This window comes from Triturus cristatus, chromosome 8, assembly GCF_964204655.1.
Source record: "Triturus cristatus chromosome 8, aTriCri1.1, whole genome shotgun sequence".
Lineage (NCBI taxonomy): Eukaryota > Metazoa > Chordata > Amphibia > Caudata > Salamandridae > Triturus > Triturus cristatus.
In genome coordinates this window covers 949,156,801-949,177,487 of record NC_140591.1, presented here as the reverse complement: position 1 = coordinate 949,177,487, position 20,687 = coordinate 949,156,801, and the positions used below count along the sequence as shown (strand labels likewise).

General features: G+C 46.2%; 1 protein-coding gene across 4 annotated transcripts in view; it reads left to right on the top strand.

Annotated features, from left to right (window-relative positions):
- The first annotated feature begins 1,314 nt into the window (after positions 1-1,314).
- Positions 1,315-20,687, top strand: part of PTCHD1 (patched domain containing 1) — a 571,764-nt gene continuing 552,391 nt past the window's right edge. For 3 of the 4 annotated variants that reach the window (XM_085620489.1, XM_085620488.1, XM_085620490.1), the window contains exon 1: positions 1,315-1,884. In XM_085620489.1, the coding sequence (XP_085476615.1) occupies positions 1,522-1,884 (363 nt within the window). In that variant the 5' untranslated portion in view covers positions 1,315-1,521. Of the gene's footprint in view, positions 1,951-20,687 lie in introns of all 4 variants that reach the window. The other variant, XM_085620487.1, reaches the window with a different exon arrangement.

The window sequence follows — 20,687 nt, the reverse complement described above, 5'->3', positions numbered from 1 at the left end:
TCAGCCGCAGGAAAGACAAACAGAGTGGAATACCGCGCTTTGTAGATTTGTATCCACTATTGACTTACGTGGAAGGAATACGTGTCGTCGTGACTGTGCGTTTGTTTTCCCTTTGCAAGTTTCCAAGTTCAATTGCAGCATGTTTCTGCTGGCAGAGGCACGGACAGGTGTCTGAGGGCGGGGGAGGGAGCCTCCATGCCAACCCCTCCCTCAACTGGCACCACAGCATTTTCGGCACACTATCACTGGCGACGAGGCTTGCGCAGGAGCGCACGGAGAATCGCCCGGGTAAAGAGAATCGAAAAATCCTATGCAGCTGCATGCTGAGGGCGAAAGCAGCGGATTGGGGGGGTGGGGCATACAAGGACCCCCTGGATCTTGATGCGGTGATGTGTGGACAAGCGGAGGCGACTGCTTGAAACCAATGAAATACACAAAGCTGTTCCTCTGCGATGAGCACCGCACTGCCACCATGGGACCCGGGGTTCGCTGCCTGTGGCTGAGACCTCACCAAACCTCAAGGTGCGGTTAAACCACGGACAGGCTGCTGGAAACTTTGGGAATTGAGAGCTGGCCTCGGGGATGGCAGATGGGGACTGTGGATAGAGGGCAGCCCTATAAGACAGTGCCCCTTGCCACTCATTTTCACCCTGATTCACCTACTTTGACAATCTTCGAGCAGGCATTTCGAGTGATTTTATGTGCATGCGCCACCCGATTTTCTCGTCCAAGCACACCCTTTTTAAAGGACTCACTGCGATGTCAGGGCTAAAAATCCAGCAACGTCGCTGCTGGTGCGCCAACCACCAGCCTCCCAGAGCATGACTTTAAACCGGTGGCACTCCCACGGGCCAGATGCTCTGAGCAGTTAAGGAACTCAGACTAATCCCCTTTCTATCAGCTTAGAACAACCATTGGGAAAAAGAGCAGACTGATAGATTCTGACGCCGAAACTCTTCACGTGCACCGCTGGAAGAGGAGCCTTCTGGACTGAAAATACGCAGGTTTTCAGCAATCGTCGATTCACTTCGGCTCGAAGTTGATCGCTGGTGGGTAGACGCAGGCAAGTCCTCTCGGAGGATCCTTTGCTGAGGTTTTTATTATCTGATATTTTTACTAAGCTCCTTTCCATCTCCCGGGCGGATGGAAGAAATCGCGGCTCTCGAACTCCGTGGCTCTAAGTTGCTGGGAAGGATCAGTCATTGCGAGCCGGCCTGTCAAACAAACTCCTCATGGTTTTCAACAGGTTTTCCGTTCTGATGGAGAGCGGGCGCTCATTGTTTTCCATCATCGTATACACTTGGTATTGATTTCTCCAGTCCTCGCGTGATCTTTTGCTATCATTTACACTGTATTTGAGCCGGCCCGACGCTGCCGAGCCTCTCCCTACCGCCCCCTCCCCAAGAGAGCCGTCTTGGGACCCACCCCAGAGCCCCGGTGCGCGCGTTCACGGGGTGTCGCCTCGAGGTCTATGAGCGGATACCCGATCCTGGCGGGATCCCCGCAAGCCTGGCCTCCCCGATGGTGTTGGCCAGGGTCCGGGAGAGCCTCAGACCCCTCTGCGCGCGCCTCCTTCTCCTGAGCTCCCTTTGCACTAGGATGTTGCGGCAGGTTCTGCACAGGGGACTGAGGACGTCTTTCTCCAGACTCGGCCACTTCATCGCCAGCCACCCGGTGTTCTTCGCCTCTGCTCCGGTTCTCATCTCCATCCTGCTGGGCGCCAGCTTCAGCCGCTACCGGATAGAGGACAACGTGGAGTACCTGCTAGCCCCGCAGCACAGCCTGGCCAAGATCGAGCGCAACCTGGTGGACAGCCTCTTCCCGGTAAACCGCTCCAAGCACCGCCTGTACTCCGACCTGCAGACGCCGGGGAGGTACGGTCGGGTGATCATCACCTCCTCCAGAAGGGCCAACATGCTGGACCAGCACCACACGGACCTCATCCTGAAGGTAAACCACTTCTGGGCATGGGTGGGAGGGGCTGGGACTGGCAACGGCCTTGAAACTCACCTGTCTGTGTGGGGGCTCGAGTGTGCCAATTCGCCTGTTATCGCTGCTTCCTACCTGGGAGCACCTGTTGACGCAACACAGGCTTCCGGCGCAGCCCCGCTTTCATCACAATGTCTTTCAGCGCCCCCACCCTTGAGCCGCAGTCTGCGCATTTATTAAATCCGCGAATTTGGTCGTTAGTGACATGTTGGGCTGGAGGTGGTCACATGGCCGCCTTGTATAGATGGATATCATGCCATCCTGGGAGTGCCTCGTCGCCAAAGACAGAGAGGTCAGCAGTACATGAACTATTGATCAGCGTCTTTGCAGCGTGGAGTAAATGGCACGCGCCTCTCCACCACACTTAAAAGTCGATATTGTAATTGCATAACCAGGCTTGTCTGCCAAGCGAGGAGGCATTGAAGAGGCAGGTGGATCTGTTTGGTGTTCTTTGAGCGGTGCAACGTATGAAGAACAAGGGGTTGCACCAGGGTTGCCACACACAAGTTGTCATTCACATTAAATTAGAAATACATACAGTCCCATACAATATTCCATTGTGAATATTTGAATTTGTTACACTCATAATTTCCATACTGTAAAACTCTTAAATGCACGTCCTTTTTTTTAGCTTTATTGGATATAATAAACATAGTAAAACATCAGTACAGAGAAAAATGGAATAACATTTGAAAGAAACTTGTATACAATTAAGTCCCCAAAAGGGATATAAAAACTATACTAATTACAAAAAGCTTTTGAAGATGTTTTCTTTTTTAAGAAGGAAAAGGAGAGAGACAAAAAAAGAAGAAAGAGAGAGAGAGAAGAAAGAAAGCAACATATCATATAAATTCAATCTGGAATAATTGAAAAAAAAAAACAAGGATAAGAAAAGTTAGATGATAATAACAACTGGGAGCATAAACAGAGAAAGGGCAAAAATTCAAACAACATGTTTGGAAAGAAAATCAGTTAGTGGTGACCATAACAGATCCTTTTTAATTAATAAAGGTAAAGAGGTGGCGTAGGCACGATCAAGTCTATGATGATGGCATAACAAATTCCATCAGGCATTGTAAGAGATTTTTGAAGTGTCCTTCCAGTTGGTTGTGATGATCTGAAAGGAAATAGCTATAAACAAATCTATAAACTTGCGCACATTACAAGAAACATTCCAAATAGGAGAGAAACCACCCCAAAAAATATGTACAATCTCAAAAGGAAAATCTGTATTTAAAATATCATTAAGCTTAGACCATATGTGAGACCATAGGGACTTAACCAAGGGGCAATGCAAAAACATGTCAAGGAAATCACTATCAACATGTGGGCAAGACCAACATTTTTTGGATTTGAATAATCTGAATTAAATGTACGTCCTTTTTCTTAACAATCCTAGAAAGTGAATGAGCGATTGAGCGTGCATGCAGCCGACAGTGAACCTCGAAGTGGAGCTTATGGCAATTGAGCCTTTCTGACAGTTTTTTGGACTTGTAGCTTAGTTATAAGATGCAAACAATGTGAACGAGATTGCCTTTAGACGTCATCTGAAGCCCGTTTTTTCAGCATAGGCGGAAAGAGGGAGCACGTCGGGTCCCAAGGGAGCACAACACAGCATGTTTATCTGCCAGCACTCCCCCACGACGTCATCAAATGTAAATGTTGCCAGTCCGTCCAAATGAGACTAATCGCCCTTTTGCACCTTTGCTTCTGTATCCACAATTTTTTAAAATTGGGAGTCCTTTGAGACAGGCTAAACACATCTAGTAATCTTATTATTTGAAAAAGAGAACATAAATACGAGCAGGATGGCCATTTCCTCAAAGCAGTCAGTTCCCATACTTGCTGGCTGCCACGCCCAAAGATGTCATCTAGAGGGTACATTGTCAACAGATGAACCAGAAGAGCTGTTTTCTTTACGGTTTTCTCAGTTGACCAAATGTGTGATCTTCAACAAATCTGCAGAGCAGAACCGGAGCAGGCCCCACTATTCCCAAAATTGAAAGCAAGTTGGAACATGCCAAATGCTTTTTGTAAGGTCTATCCACGAACACTGCCCTATTTTTTTGCACCCTTTCACTGTTTAGGCACCCCGCCCCCTCCTTAAAAAGCATTGGAATCACAAGAGAGTTTTAACCAATTCTCATCAATTCAGCTACCTAAAATCCCTTTTCAGCTGTTCCTTATTTAACCAAATATTGTGAGTAGTGGGAACTGTTTTACTACCCAGGTTTAAAGTGACTGAACAATTCTGTCAATTAAGGCAAACAATTTATTAAGTAGTGGGAGTGCGTGTTAATGGGCATGGTGCTTAAAAGAAGCCCAAAATATGAAAGTTTTAGGAATTTCCCCAATAGGCTGCAATTAAATCTTCAGAGAGCCACAAGTTTCAATCATGTATATCGTCCCTAAATGTAATTTAGTGGGTACATTTTCAGACGTGGAAAGAGACCTGCATTTTATTGTAGGTTTCCTCTTCTTGCCGAAATCGGGGACCCTTTGGCAAATTCTGGCCTCCATTGCTCCAAGTCCATTAACTTCCAAAAATTGGGAAAACCTACAGAAAGTCCTAAAGTAGTAAAAACTTCTGGACTCTCACACTTCGTCTTGATAGGCAACTCACTGTCTCCTTCTGTCCTCAAACCCAAAACTAAATGATATATGAAGAAACTGACCAAGACTGGCAACATGCTCAACATGTCACCAGAGCTGTACATTTTAGTTTTGCTGTCCACCCCTTGGACATCTCAGAAGTCTTTAGTGAATGATTTGTTTATTTTAGAAGAGGGATGCCTACATTTTAATCCCAGATAATTCACTCCAACAACCCTTGCTGTCCAAGGCAAATCCATGTTTGTCATTGGGCTGATTTTTACATAGCTACGTGAATTGGCAGCTGTTGGGAATGGGATATATGATGGTAGTAAGCTTTATAAAACATAGCCGAGCACGACCCTCAATATATTGTGCATAATCCCAGAGAAGACAGCCTCAACACTGACCATGTGTCTCAACTAAGAAGTGATCTATTAGGCTATGTGTCAGATTTGAAATGAGTCGATGCAAATTCTGATCCAGGCTTCTGTACTTGAACAGAGCGCGTCCCTTTGGGCAAATCACTTCTTCGCCAAATCTCAGTTCTGTTCTCTACTATAATTCAGAGTGCTTTGAAACATATTAATTATAGGTACTAATGAATACGGTGGATAGAATTCCATCACTTTGGACATATTCAGCAAGGTGGGTATTCCAGTAGCTTCATTGCCTACTCTAACCACACCTCCAAATGTCACCTCATGAGTCACTTGTTGAAAGTGGCATTCGAAGAACAGTCTTTGACTTTGCGCATCCTCACTTGACCAAATTACCCATAGAAACAGATGAAACCATGTGCTAAGTCAACTTAAAAAAACAGTCAGACAGGAGTTTACTGTGCCACAAAAAGGAAATGCCAAATTGCAATGAGACTGGGGAGAGGATCAGTAGTAACTCTAGAAGTGTGAACAGAGGGAAATGTGATTGCAAGAAAACAGCATGAAACATAAATTGAATGATAATAAAGATGAGAAATAATAGGCACTACAAACAGGAGTTGAATCCCATCCTACTAAAACCACCTGTGGTTATTCACTAGGAATAGAAGCAATAGTAAAAAGGGGAATTCACAACATAAATCTCCATCTCTTAGTAGTTCTCTGATACTAAGAGAACATTTCCCAAACAAATATACAACTATGAGTCTTTATCCTCAAAGCAAAGCAAAGCATAGCTGTAGAGCATTTTCTAATCCTCATTGAAAAGCTTGCATGTGCCCCATTCCTAGAATTGAAGGAGCTGGAGCATGCCAATTGAAGGGCTACCTTTACTCGATTGAAAGTTGTGATTAAGTGTATTTGTGGGCACGCACGCTGACAAAATAGTGATCGTAACTTGTACATATGCTTTCTGATATAAGTACTGTACATCCACTGGCTGTTTCTGTACCCTACTGGGTTATGTTGCGTTTTTGCAATTACTTTGCATTTCTCAATAATTAACTTACAAATTGTGCAGGTCTTACGCGAAATTTAGGTGCAAGGAATAACGGAATGTCAAAAATAATTGTTGGTGGACTCAGAAAGATTCAGTAGTCTTAAACAACTGTACATAAAGAAAGGAAGCCCCAAATCTATAACCACAATCAGGGGTCTTTTAGCATGGAAGGGCAGCATGGAAGGGTCATACTGCTGCCATTTAAGGGGTGTCCTTTACAAGTAGAAAACCACCTAGATTTCTGATCATGGCACCTGAGTCCCCCACTCCCAACACCTCACCTAGGGCCATATGTATGAACACATTTTCCCATAGACACAGAATGGGTAAAACCCTTTTATACATCTGGCCACTAATGAAAGTTTATTTCTTGAAGAGAAACTGAAAATACACAAAACAAATCACCACAACAAAAGAGACTCCTAGGTAATTCACCCTGGTCTTTTTACTTACATGTGAGCAAAGTGAGGGAGCATTTCAGTTGACCAACCCCAAGATGCATAAAATGAGTGCCCTCACAAGTGGTATAAAACTTAAGGCGTTTGCTTCTGCACCGTGTTTGTGCTGCACCTATGTGGTTGAAAACTAACTGTGAGGCACACAGTGCTGACAGAAGTCACCAAAAGGGCAGGTCAATAGCAAGTACCATGTGTGTTTTAGAGTCTTCCAGAAAGATAGTAACAAGGGAGGGGGGCCTAAGACATGAGAGGTGTGATGGGTTGTGGGCAGATTGACAAGAACATGCCATCCTCCCACTGAAACATACCTCTTGGAGCCACCATTAGGAGATGGTGAGTGGAGTACTCTGGCTAGTGTGTATGGAACACTTTTGTTCTGAAGACATAAGGGAGGTCCCTACTGTTGCGTGGAGTTGTCCAGCAAAGAACCTTGAAACAAATCTTGATCTGATTAGAAAACATGGAAAGCCCCTCCAGTGGCACTGGCTGCTTTCCTGAACTGCCCCACAGTGCCATACAACTTATGAAGTGGCCGGGCCACCTCCTGGCTAACTGTTGTGTTCGAACCATGCTCACGAAGGTTCTGTTCAGAAGTGTTGGTGATCAGGTTTGCAGATAGCGCTGTGTTTTGCCAGTTGGCCGCAGCGGGGTGAGGAGGCGGCTCTGCAGACCATTGTCTCTTATTTCTCCTTATCTTGCTGGCACCTACAATACACTGTATTTGGAGAGCTTACCTGCAGGCGTGGTGCGTCCATTGGGGTGTTGCCCCCCCGCCCGCAGCTCCCTCGGCGTCTCTGAACTTAGTTTACTTAAGTTCAGAGACGCCGAGGGAGAACTGACAATGCATGTCAGTCAGCATGACGTTGAACCGTGGGCGGTCCAGTGTCATGTTGACTGACATGCATTGTCGGACCGGACAGGGACAGGCAGCACTGCAGCACAAGTGCGCATGAGTGGGGATGGTGCGCAAATTTTTCACCCGTGCCCAGTCATGCCCACTTGTGTTTTCACTGTCTTGCGCATGCCCATTAGGAGCCCCTCGGTCTCCTAATGGGCAGGCGGCGGGCGAAGAGTAAGCTGTGCTCTCAGCCAATCCTGTCGCTGCAGAAGCGCCAGAATTGGCTAAGGGGTTGCCACTCCAGTGCTGTTGAACTCAAGAGACGCCATTGCCAACGCGGAGCAGAGGCAGTCAGGTACGTTTTTGTCTTAATTTTATTCTCCCTCGGCCCCCCACCCCCGCACGACCCCCCCCTCACGAGATGTGCTCTGTCTAAGTCACTGCTTGAGTCCGTTGCCCTACTTTCTTAAACATGCCTTCCCCACAGCGGAATTTGCCAAGGGGCAATGCCGATGGTTAAGGCTCGGCCTTTGGGGACGGGTGAAACGGGCAGAGAAGGAAAATAACTTTGTCTTTTCCTTCGTGCCCAAAGAAGACAAGGACAGTGTCCAGTTCTCCCGCTACTGGCAGCTGGCCCCCCTCCTTTGTTCCCCCTCTTCCCTCTCTGTCTCACTCCTCCTCATGTAGTAAAAACTGGTCCGAGACTTCAAGAAACAGGTATTACCTTCTCTTTCCTCCTTTCGTTTATTTGCTTCCTTGTGAAATGGATCCAAAAAGAAAAACACTTGCTGGAAACGTAGTCTGTTGCTGACATTTTTCAATTTCTAAGTGCAGCCTCAGGGTAGAGAGAAATAAAACATTCAAAATATGAAAAATAACTAACTAACTAAGGCAAGGTGGCCATATTGATTTATTCACACCTAAACACATTAGCGCCACATTACAGTGTTTGCCAGTGAAGTCCTACTTTTGTCGCCTCCTCGCTCTTTGAACAACCATGTTTTCCCTTGGTGGGAATGCACACTATTTCTGGAGGTACTGAAATACCTGCTTGTTGGGTGCGTGCATTGGAAAACAAAATGCATACTGCGGCTCTGTATTCACAAACGTGGTCTTTTGAAACCATTCTGCTTTAGTTTTGTAATGATATAAGCAATGGGCATTAGGTCAGCTCCGTTACTCTCACACGTTCCTTTCTGCACCCTCGTTCCCTTATGTCACTGTTTCCTTCTCTTTCTATTCCCTGGTTAACTGACTTTTTTCTCTTGCTCTGGGGGTGAAGGCCGATGATGAGAAATACGCCCCGGACCGGACGCCAGACCTTAAAAGAGTGGCAGCGCTAAGCGCCCACCACCTGCAATCACCTGTGCATATTAGGCGCTATAGTAGAGTCTAGAGATAGTTCATCCGATTCTTGTGTGAAATGTGCTCTGTCGTAACTACTTGTCATTTGCTATGACGGGGGAATGGAGGTGCGGAGACAGAGAAAGAGACGAGGGAGGAAGGGATACTGAGATATAGGGAGGGATAGCAAGCAAGATGGATGTGACAGCAACAAGATAGGAAGAGATAGCAAGATAGAGAGAGGAGAGCATGGGGGGTTACGAGACAATGGAAGGGGCAGCAAGAGACAGTCACCGGGCAGTGTCAGCAGCACCCAGCCAGTGACAGAGGAGGGGAGATGCTGAGTTAGCGAAAGAGATAAGGTATGAAGGGATACTTAGATGATGGGAAAGTGAGAGTGTCACTGGAAGAGAGTGACGCCGATAGAGCAGCTCGCAGCCACTTGCAGGTGAAAGTGGTGAATTCTGGGTGAGAGATAGGTAAAGAGAAAAGTGAAAGTTCACAGAGGCACTTTCACAATTGCTTTATTAACCTTCCTGCTTTCTCAAATTTGCTTGAAAATGCACCATTTTCCTTCTCTTTTTTCAAAATTTTCACGGGAAGAGAATCGCAACGTACCCCCCTTATGGTGTCGCTCGCAACGGTGCAGTATGCCAATCATTTTAAGCCTCACCACTTTCAAATGTCACCAGCCGCCCCTGCTTACCTGCCCATGTCGTCTTTCATCACTAACCTTCCTGTCTGGTCTGCCAACAAGAGTGCCAGGGGTTGCCAGAGGACGAAGGGGTGGAGTACACCCTGATGGCAGTGAACACCTGCACATTGATAATGAAAAATTAGGCCATCAACTCATTCATTTTCCTTGTGCTAGATGTAATATGGCCCGTACTTTCCAGTATTTTTCATGAGTTTTCCACCATCTCCTTGGCTGATCCCACTCAAGTTCATCCCCTTTTCCCAAGCTCCCGTGCAAGAGTGTAGTTCTAGCCTTGAATTGCCTTTAGTCCTCCCTAAGAAAGCTCCTCACGTAGTTTAAGACGGCGCTGGCCTGTTGTTTACCTCCGCAATGCCTATGGCCTTCCATACCTTTATGTTTCATTGATGATAACGTCACACCATAAGAGTGAAAACGAACAGTAAGCCAGAATGTATGACCTACATGTATATGGGGCATGGAGCCGATTAAGTGGAAATGAGGAAAGCAGCCCACTTTAAATATTGAAACTAGAAGTATCTGGAAGTACTTCCAGTAAACGGGACAGGTGTCTGCGTGCGCAGAACTCCCTGTTTCAAAGTTGGCTGAGGAAATAAACATGTTACTTCACTACCCCTAATCTTGAAGAAATGTAGCCCTTTCAAGGTTCCATGTGCCCCCCCCGTGACGAAAAATATGGCACATTTTACACGTCACATAACAAAGTATCTTCTCTGTGAACAGTTGTCATTGATGAATGAGCGGAAGGGATGCTCTAGTTTCTATATGCATCACACTAATGGCGGGAAATGTACTGCGCGCCCACAGAACGCCAGAGTGCAATGTTTTTTTAAATTATTGTATAACGTTTTATTTGATTCAAATTAAAAGCATGAAGTACAATACATCTGATCAGGACATTCATATTATTAAAGTAATTACAAGCGCAATGTCTGAAAAAACATTATTGAAGTCACTCATTTAAAAATAACTGTAAGATATTTTCATAAAATGACAGTAAAAGATATTTACATTTGCGAATATAAAAATGATAAAGAAGCAGGTATAACTGAAGCTAAAAAGTCATTAGTCAGTGCAGCTAACTGTAGTTGCACAATGCTGTAAATGTATTTAGAATAGGAACACAGCGTATGACCGGCAAGTGCTGGTGCAGGTCAGGTGGGACCGCCCACTCCACCAAATACAAACTGGAAACACCTCCAATGATGGATGGGAAAAGGAGAGCTCAGTCTGGATATTTTTTTGTTGCTATGTGGTAAATAGAGATGGGGCACATCGAAATGGGGGAGGGGTGCAGGGGGGGGGGGGGGGTCTGGTCTCCACCTTCTGAGACTCAGATTCTCTATCTGCTCGGACCATGGAAATGAGTGACATGCCAAGAAGGGGAGCAAAAATGATGGCATAGGATTGGAGTGTGTGAATGGGTTCCAGAGAGGAGTCCCCATGAGGGGCATCTGGTGACTTGAATGTTTTGAGTAACCTGAGTGCTAAGGGGAAGGCAGTTGAGAGAAGAAGATAGATTAGGTCTGAGGCTGGTTTACGGCAGTAACACATGCTTCCATAGGGAAATGGCAGAATGCGACCGAACAGTGTTCGGTTGCATCCTAATCAGGCAGTCGGGACCGCCGACCAGAGGTCGTTTGGTCCTGTTTCTGAGACGGTGCGTCCGCCCCAACATCGTAATCGGTCCGTTAGTGTTGTTCACTGTTACCCAATTGGAATTCTATATGTGTTGTTGTTTTGTAATTTGATTGTTGTGTTGTGTTATGTTTTTACTGCTTTTTTGTGTTTTGTCTTCTTAGATTGCTGTTGTGATTTTTCTCTGTTATTATTTTATGGTCTGTAATTACATTAAGATGGCATTATTTTATGTTCTGTAATTACATTAGAGATGGCAACAAATGCTGCCACTTTTCCAGCCAAAAGAAGCATATGCCTGTAGGACGCTGGCTATGTATATGATATTGCCACCAGAGAGTAATACTGTGCACACAGTCCAGGGTTTCCCCAAAAGTGTACAGGGCTCAATGTGAAACTCAAGGTGCTCTATTTGTGGCAGTGTGGTTGAGCAGCTTTAGGCCTAACACAGAGGAGTGTACATCATTTATTGCACAACAGTGATCAATAATGGACACATGACTCAAGAAGGAGATCCAGACCAATTTAAGAAAATTATACTTTGTTTATATTTTATTTTAAGACCAGGCTCTTCGCATTACAGTAAGTATGATTCTCATTAATAATACTTTTCAGGTTTCAGAAGTTTGGCAGTACAAATTTCAGAGCAGTTCAATATTAACCTGTGGAGGAAAACAATTGTGCGGTATAACAGGTACATATACCACGTACAGTTCTAGTCCAGTCTTCGGGTGTTTCAGGCCAACAAAGTGAGCCATGTTGGCCGTGGAGTACTAGGGGCAACAAGAGTTGTGGGATTCAATATCCACACTGCGGTGGTTGATACAGGCAATGATATATACCCTTGTGGTCCTCGAAGAGTAATGTAGCAAGTTGGTTTTCAGCAGACCACCAACACAATTACCGTTGCAGTCGCCGGCAGCTGGCTGCTGTCAATCTAATGGAGAAGTTCAGCAGTTGTCAGATTGACACGGGGAGATCGCAGTCGTGCAGGTATTGCAAGAGGGGCTGGAGGAGGCTGGCAGGGCCACTTGCAGGAGGGTACTGGCTCTCGGACACTGGGTTGGGCACAGCTCAGGTGGTGAGGCAGAGAGGATCCTCGAGGTCATGGTGGCCGCACTGCTCCAAAATGTTCTTCTGACCAGATAGAGTCATGTCAGGGGTTCTTTGATAGCAGTGAGTCTTGTCAACCCAAGGGTTGGTCCTCACAACAGCGGTTCTGAAGTTCTCTGGTAGCAGTGATTCGAGTCTACCCAAGGGTCGGTCCTCACCACTGTGGTTCTGGTACCGGCGGATGCCGGGGGCTAGAGCCTGTAGTCCGAAGGGAAGTTCTTGGCACTTTGGTGAAGGTTGAAAGGTCTACTGGGTTTCTTGAAAGCCTAGCAGAGTTTCTGGACCAAATGCAGTTCCAGTAGTTGAACCGGTTGCAGGTAGTGGGGGTCTTGCTGAGTTTTGTCTGCAGTGGTTGAGTTCCTGGTCCGGCAGTGGTTGTCTACCATCTTCTTCTTTGGCCGGTTGAATCTGAGGACCAGATCTAGGGGATCCACCTAAATACTAAATTTAAGAAGAGGTTTAGGGGAGTAGCAGGTAGGGCCAATGGGCACCTTACCTGGGATGACGACACCCTCTATTATGCCACCCTCCTGTGGGAGGGGGCCTAGACCTAGCCATGATTGGAGGCACCCCATCTTCAAGATGGCGGGAACTGAAAGTTGTGCTTCACCTTGCTCCCCCCACCTTAGGGGTGGGGTTGGCAGAGGTGGACACACCTTTCTTTATTAATTTTTCTGCCGGTTTTCCCGCCCAAAGTGGTTGTGTAAACCAGGGGCTGCCATCTGCTGCTAGCAGCAGAGGCTGGGGGTCACATTACAAAGGCAGCAGGCATTTGAAGCTTACCTCTTTGAGCATTGGCCCATCCTGGGGGAGGAGGCATGACACCTCCACCCAGGATGTGCATTGTTTTTGGTCCCAGAGAGCAGGGGCTCTCCACCCAGTGGTCTAGAAACATGTCTGGTGGTGGCTGGTTCCCTACAGCCGGGAAGAGACCACACCAGTCTGCAAGATCAGTGGCATTGTCCCAATGAGGGGGTTTCCAAGGGACCCTCTTCAGCTATCAGGCCCTAGGTACCCATGGTACCATTTACTAGAGACTTACAAAATGTAAGAGCTTCATAATACTTCCCAATGTACAACATAAGGCACATTTAAGCACCACAGCTTATAACACTGCACTTCGAGACCGAGAAGTACATTCCACACCTCTCCTTCTATCTCTCCTGCTTTCAAATGCACATCCCACATCTTCTGTCCCTGGCAAGGCTGTTCTACTCTGTGAAAGCTCCCACTATACAACTACAAAGAGACATGAAAGAAATCTTCAAAGAAACATGCATATGCAGGACATTCAAGCTAGGATAAAATAAAACACCAAAAGTCAATTAAAACAATGGTAGTCAAAGGTCATCACGTCGTTTCAATACATAGGAGTGCCTCTAGCACTACACTCATGCAGATATGCCCTCGCCTGTAGTATTGTGCGCCTTGCCATAGGGCTTTGAGGCCTGCAGGAGGGGTGGTTTACCTCTGTCACAGGCAGTGCTAGCTGGCATAGCACTCAGGCAGGGTGCCATGTCAACTTTGTCATTTTCTCCCTTACAGGGGCATGCCGGCTGCAAGATCAGTGGCATTGTCCCAATGAGTGGGTTTCCAAGGGACCCTCTTCAGCTCTCAGGCCCTAGGTACCCATGGTACCATTTACTAGAGACTTAGAGGGGGCAGAAGTACCAATTGGAGGTTTGTTTTAGGAGAGGAGCACTGGCACAGGGGACCTGGTTGGCAGGGGCCCTGTGCTCTACATTTGAAACCACATCAAAACAAGGCAAAAAGTGGGGGCTAACCATACAAAAGATGCTCTTTCTCAAATGCCTTTTAAGTTCCAGCAAAAATCACAGTTTTTCACAGTCCATTGTGACAACACTTCCACTATACTAGACACCAGTCAGACTAATACTATGGCCCTGGTCACATCTTAAATCAGCACTTATGTGATATGGTCCAAGAAGCCAATACAGTTGGCAGTTTTCTGTTTTTATCAAATCAGTATGGGGCTTAACTAACCCAGACCAAGCCTTCAACAATACTTGCAGTGCGTTTCCTGTTTTAATTGCATTTGCAAAATAATTTTTTCTACCATTATTCTATCTATTTACTTCCATCAGCTTCAGATAAGGCAAGCGCACAAAGAACTAGTAGAGAAAGAACCGACCACATATTACAGTAAATCATCACTTATTGTTGACTAATCTAGTACTAATTTATGCATTTCGTTGCTTCTCTCTTCTCACCAGCTCCTAAAGTGTGGTATATTTGGTAGGTACGATTTTCAGCATAATGTTAATTTTAGTTAGAAATAGCAATATCACTTGTCCCCATGATGTTGCTTTGAGTGGGCACATATCCCTGGCGTCTCAAAGTCAAAATCAACTTTATTTGGTCCTAATAAAACAGACTACAAAAGAAAATGCAAAAATGATTCATAATGAGATGTAACAAAGCAAATTCAAACATAGCCCACAGAGATGAAATCAAAGTGCAAGCAAAGTGCAATCTCCAAGTTCAGTACATGGCAGATTCAGGCGAAGCCCTCAAAGATAAGATCAAGAAACAGAATAGTGCAAATAGCAATGCCAAATTGAAACCTGTATATGGCTTCTGTGTTAGAAAGTGTGCCACAAAACATAAAAAAAGAGTATGTTACAACTCTTGGCATATATTGATGCAAGGATAAAATATCTGCCGTTAAAGTGCTAGAGAAACAAAAATGAAGATACAAAATGACAATAAAATTATTTGATCGATAAAAATACCAGGATTAAAATGGATCAAAGGCAAAAATGGACAGGGGTGTCATAATTTTGTACAGAACTTTCCATATGCTTTCCTTGTCTTTAGCACAAGCTTCAAGAAGGCATAAACAGTGAAAATAATCTCCTTTGGTTCCAGAGATTGCAGTAAGTGCAAAGATTCTGTTCAGTGACGCAAGGAGCACTTAATTAAAAGAGGTTTTAGAACCATGAACCAGTAAGCAGAGTAAAAGGTACAGAAAAACATTAGGGTAGATTTACAAGCCCCTTGCAACACTTTTATGCCACAGTTGCATCACTTTTATGATGCAGTGGCGTCTTAACCCCTTGCGTGCTCTTGACAGAACCACGCCGTCATGAGCCACGGGCGGCGTGTGCTCATGACGGCGTGGTTCCGTCATGCCGCGGCCCTTGGTGGCCGCTCCTCCCACGCGGCACTAATTCCCCACCTGTGCGGGCGAAATAGCGAGTGGGCGGAGTTGTGATGGAAGCACACCGTCATGAGCACAGCTCGCCCATGACTCATGACGGCGTGGTTCCGTCATGAGCATGGCGGTGCCGCGCTCACCCCTCACCCCCCCAGCGCCGCAGCGAAGGGGTTAAACAATGTGCCACGTTGCAACACATTTACAACGTGACCCATCTATGGAGATGTGTCATGTTGTAAAGCCCTGCCTCACATTATACCTGCATCAGGTATAATGTATGCAGGATGGGCGTTCCGATGCAAGAAAGCCTCCTAAAAGTGACGCAGTGAAATCTACAAGATTTCACTGATTCACTTGTACTACGCCACTGAGTCAAAACCATACGCCTGCTTGAAGCAGGCGTAAGGAGTGATGCAGCATAATCGAAATAGGCATTCCGAAGCATTGCTGGAGTTGCGTTGTGCTTGCGACATGTCACCAGCAATGTGTTGCCTTCACGCCAATAGATGCGTCACACATCTGTCAATCCTTGCGCCACGGTGTGCCACATTGTAAATGCGATGCATCCATGGTGGCGCAAGGGTTTTTTTATGTGACACAAATTAACTGACGCATCTCTGCTAATATGCAGGGATGCTTCAGTTCTTGTAAATCTGCCCCTTTATGTGTAAGGTACTTTGTGCTGACATATGATCCCATTGACAGGGCATGAGTTTGCACGACCAGTCAATGCACTGAGAAAAAGTAACCAGTCTATAAAGTAGGTTGAGTCAAAAACTGAGCAAAATAAAGTGCTGAAGAGAGTGCAGACATCTTTGCCCATCTCTCTTCCTATTAAAATGTATAGCATGTAAACTCAAGTGTTTTTTCGGGCATTGTGGGCAAGGAGCATGCATGGACTTCAGATAGGTTGTGCCTAGCCAGGGCCACTGCCATGTCCCTGACATTCCTCAACCAGGGAATTTCTAGGGACCGTATGAGGGACAGGCAGTCCTTAATTAGCAGTCTGTTTATGGAGATGGCCCCATTTACCCAAATCCTTCACCATGACAACAGTGGACATGTTCTTAAAATATCCTCAAGATGGGTAAGCTAGAGATAAAAGAGGTGATGGGCGATGGTAAGTTAAGTAGACGACACGTGAATTTGATTACTGTGGTCTGTAATGGGAAAAGCATATGTGAACCCCAGACCCCGATCCATCAGCCAACACATTTTGCACAATAAATAGACAACATGAGGGCAAGAGACCTTTTGCCCAGTTTAGTGGCAAAGGCAAATACTATATTGATACTCCTTGCTATCTAATTATTTATATTTGCTATCAGTGGGTGCCAGGACTCTCTACAATTAGAGGTTACCCCAAGACAGTTAAAGTTAATAACATGTTTGACAGGGGTAGTTTTGAGCTTGAAAACGTTTCCACCCTATACCCCACAGGGCATTACAAAGGATTTGTTGGTGTTGATCTTCATGTTGAGCCCCTCATTGAAGGATGTAAAGGCATCCAAAAGATACTCCAATGCTACGGCTGTATGACCATTGTTGACAGGAATGTTGTAGGAGAGTAGGATCTGCTTCTTATGGTTACCCCCACTTTCTGCTGATGTGTCACTGTTTTCGGCTTAGTCTGACTGGGATCCTGCCATCCAGGACCCCAGTCCAGCTGCTTTCTCCTCTAAATTGATTGCATGTACTTTAGATACACTCCAGATTGGATTCTGGGGTACCCTTATAAGTCCCTAGTATATGGTATACTATATACCCAGGGCATAGGCACCTCAGAGGCCTCCCAGGGGCTGCAGCATATATTGTGCCACCCCTGAGAGACCATTCAAACGGACACCACAGGTCTGCTACTGCAGCCTGTGTAAGGTGGTGCATGCACCCCTTACTTAGATATAGGTTCACTATATCTATTATAAATCACTGCACTATAAACCTATCAGTCACCCCTGTGGCAGGCCTTATCAATCCTGAAGGCAGGGTGCTGGGTTTTATGTGAGAGGGTGCTCCTGCATGAGCAGAGCCCCTCTGCAGCCTTCAGAACCTATTGTCCGGGGTTGTTTGTGATGCAGCCAACCATATATATTTAACTGCATTATAACCTTGCTGTAAATGCTAACTTTAAAACGGCTGCTTAGAAACATGTCGTGTTTGGTGTCAAACACCTTGGAATCATACCTTCACACCAGTAACTAGTGTGGGAGGTATGATTCCTCCCTTGTAGATCCACTACTGTGGGTCACCGGGCTACCCGGTACCAGCTTTCTCGACCTGGGCATCACAAAATGGATGCTGCCAGCCAAAGACACGAGTTTGCCCTCCTGCTGCTGAGCCAAGCTCGAGCAGGGGTAGGCTTGACAATAAGTTTCCTGTCACAGGGAGGTGTGACCACCTCCCAGACAGGATTTAGTGTATTGGGGCTGGGTGGGTGCACTCAGAGAGTGTTTGTAGTCTGCACTGGGGGCGCATTTGGTGTCCCTGTGCATAGGCCAGTTCAAACCGGTTGAGGGAGCCATTGGCTCCTGCTCTGGTGTGAAACTGGACAAAGGACATGGGTGTAGCCACCCCTCTGTCCTGACCCTCCCATAGGTGGGTCCCCAGAGTTTGTCACACCCTTTCCTTGGGTATAAAGTAGGAACCCTGACTACAGGACTTTAGATTTTACCTGGACTAAACTCTGCTACAGAAACCAAGTACTTTGATGATCTACACTATGCTGGATGACAGAAGACTCTACCTTGGAGTAAAGGAGTTACTCCCCTGCAAGGCAGGCACCTTTAACGCATCTGACCGGTTTGCATCTTCTGAGCTCCTGAGGACTCTGAAGATTTCTGCAACACAAGAGGTGTGTTCTTGAGGTCACTGAGGTTGATCTGCTCTCTCAGCAATTCTGAGACCAGTATCCCTAGTGGGGAACGTGCAACCCGAACCCCTGTGATCCGCGTACATTTGCAGCAGCATATGCTTTTTGGCAATCCCTGAGTCTGTGCTTTGGGCTACGTATAGTCCTGACCCCGAGCAGTATTTCCACTGAAGATTTCCGGCCTACACTCCATCAGTGTTCTGTGGGTTGGTATTTTGTGATTCAGCTTGAGGTCCCTTCGCAATCCCTGGTCATTGGCCTGTGGGTCCCTGTGAAGGTAACTTTTACTTTCCTTGGGCTTTCCTGGTTGCTCCAGACGTGCCCTGACTCTACATAGCTTGGAGAGTCCCCAGGACCTTGCTGGTCTTCACTGAACCTGATTTCCTCTGGCCACATGGTTTGCAGTTGCCAAGGCTTGTTGGTGTTCGATCCTTTGGTCATCCTCCACATCTCCTGGTCCCCATGGCTGCTGAGTCAAGCATCGCATCTTCTCACCTGAAGCACCCGACATCGGTGGGCGTTCGTCTATCGTGCCCCTGGTCACCCTGAAGTGACCCAGACTCTGTCCCCTCTTCTTTCAGGTTCTTCTCACCTCGGATCCAGGCTTGGATTCCACCGGACACTTTTCATCTTCCCAACAGCAGCACTTCTTCGCATCACGCCATTGAAAACGACGAGGGTTTCCTACACCACTTGACCCCTTTGCACCCGGCTCCTCTGGGATAGGTAAAACGGGTACCTTGGTACTCACAAGGGTGCTGGCCTTAGAACCTTCTATGTTCCAAAGGGTTTTCTTGAAGTCCTCTCCGAAGTGTCCTTAAACTCTAAAATTACAACCGCAAATTTCCCATAGAGTTGTACAGAGCTCGTGCCTGTGTTCACACACTGGACTCGTCCTTTGTGGGTCCCCTGTGTCACTACTTTGGGTGGTTCCTTGGGGTCCCAGCGATTCTACGTGCTCTAGGCACTGTGTCTAGTTAAGTCGTGGTTGTTCTACCACTTTCTTAGTATATGGTTTGGTCTCCCCCTGGAGCCCGCTGTGTATTGTGCTATTTACTGTTGTTCTTGTGATTTATTATTGTGTGCTTTGTGCTATAATCTCATAAAGAGGTTAGTAGAGAGTGTTTAGTAATAAATACATATATTTTATGTATCTCTTGTTTGGTTCTCCTTTCATTTGGTCATTCAGGAGGTTCTGATCTGGTAAAACAAGCTGCTTAACATTCCTTCGAGACTTAGCATGAAGGCTGCTCTCCATGGCTACCACTAGGATAGCTTTCAATAAAGGTTGTCTTTAACCTAATCATCAATAAGGGTTGTTTGGACTGGTACAGGGTGCCCACCTTAATTAGTGGACAGCATATACCAGGCCAACTTCTCACAATCGTCGGTGTACAATAAGGCTGGTATTGGATGCTTTCCAATCTGGGGCAAGTCCCTGCACCTTAGAACTAGTTCCCTCTCTAAGTGATTTATGTAGAGGTAGAATAAAAAAGGCATGAGAACACACCCTTGCCTGATGCCTCTATGCATCCCGAACATTTCAGAACATTTCCTCCGGCCTGAACCTTACAGCAGCAGATGAGTCACAGTGGATTACCCTAGTGGTATTGATGACTGGTCTATCAATGCCCAAACCTTCCATGATGCCCCACAATTTTGAGTGGAATACACAGTCAAAGGCACTAGAAAGGTCCATGAAGCCCAAGTGGAGCTCACCACACTCATCAATTGTGCATTTTCCCAGGAAGAGACAGAAGTTAATATATTGGTCTTCCATCCCCATCCCTCTCTCTGAACCCCAAATGAATGTCAGAGAGAGAAAGACACCATACTCTGCCCAAGCCTCCAGATGGGAGAATAGGATGCAGCCCAACACCTTCACAGTGGAGTCCAGGAGTGAGATTAGACGATAACAACAGCTCTCCTCCCGGTTGCCCTTCTTAAAAATCAGGATGATGAGCAAGTTGGAGCAAGAAGGAATCTTGGTGTAAGAATTCACTGCTCTGAGGGAGTTGGCTACCAAAGGAGCGCACAGATCCAGGTTTATTCTTAAATAGGTCCAAAGGGAACCCATCGATCCAGGGGCTTTTCCGCTGGGGCTGTCTTTAATGGCCACGATCACCTTTTCCAGTAACGGGCAATACTTGGGGAGGAAACACTCCTATGCTGTGGCTAGAGATTCACTAACATTGCCTGGTTCGTCACTAATGGAGTAAACTCCCCCTAGGAAAGTAGCCAATTTGTGGTCAAATTTGGCAGAATCAATCAGAGGTGTTTCTTTATCTTTAAAAAATGGTTGTTTGATGATAGTCCAGAAGGCCTTCTGGTCATACCTGAAGCATGCTTTCTGAATCACCTCCTAGGCTTTTAATCTGAGGGTATTCTTCCTTGCTACAATCGCCCTTTTGTATATCTTCTTACAGCTCACGACCTCAGCGGCAGACCTAGGCTAGTTGTGAAGCATGACCATCAACTCTTTGCAGGACTTGGAACATGCTACATCAAACCAA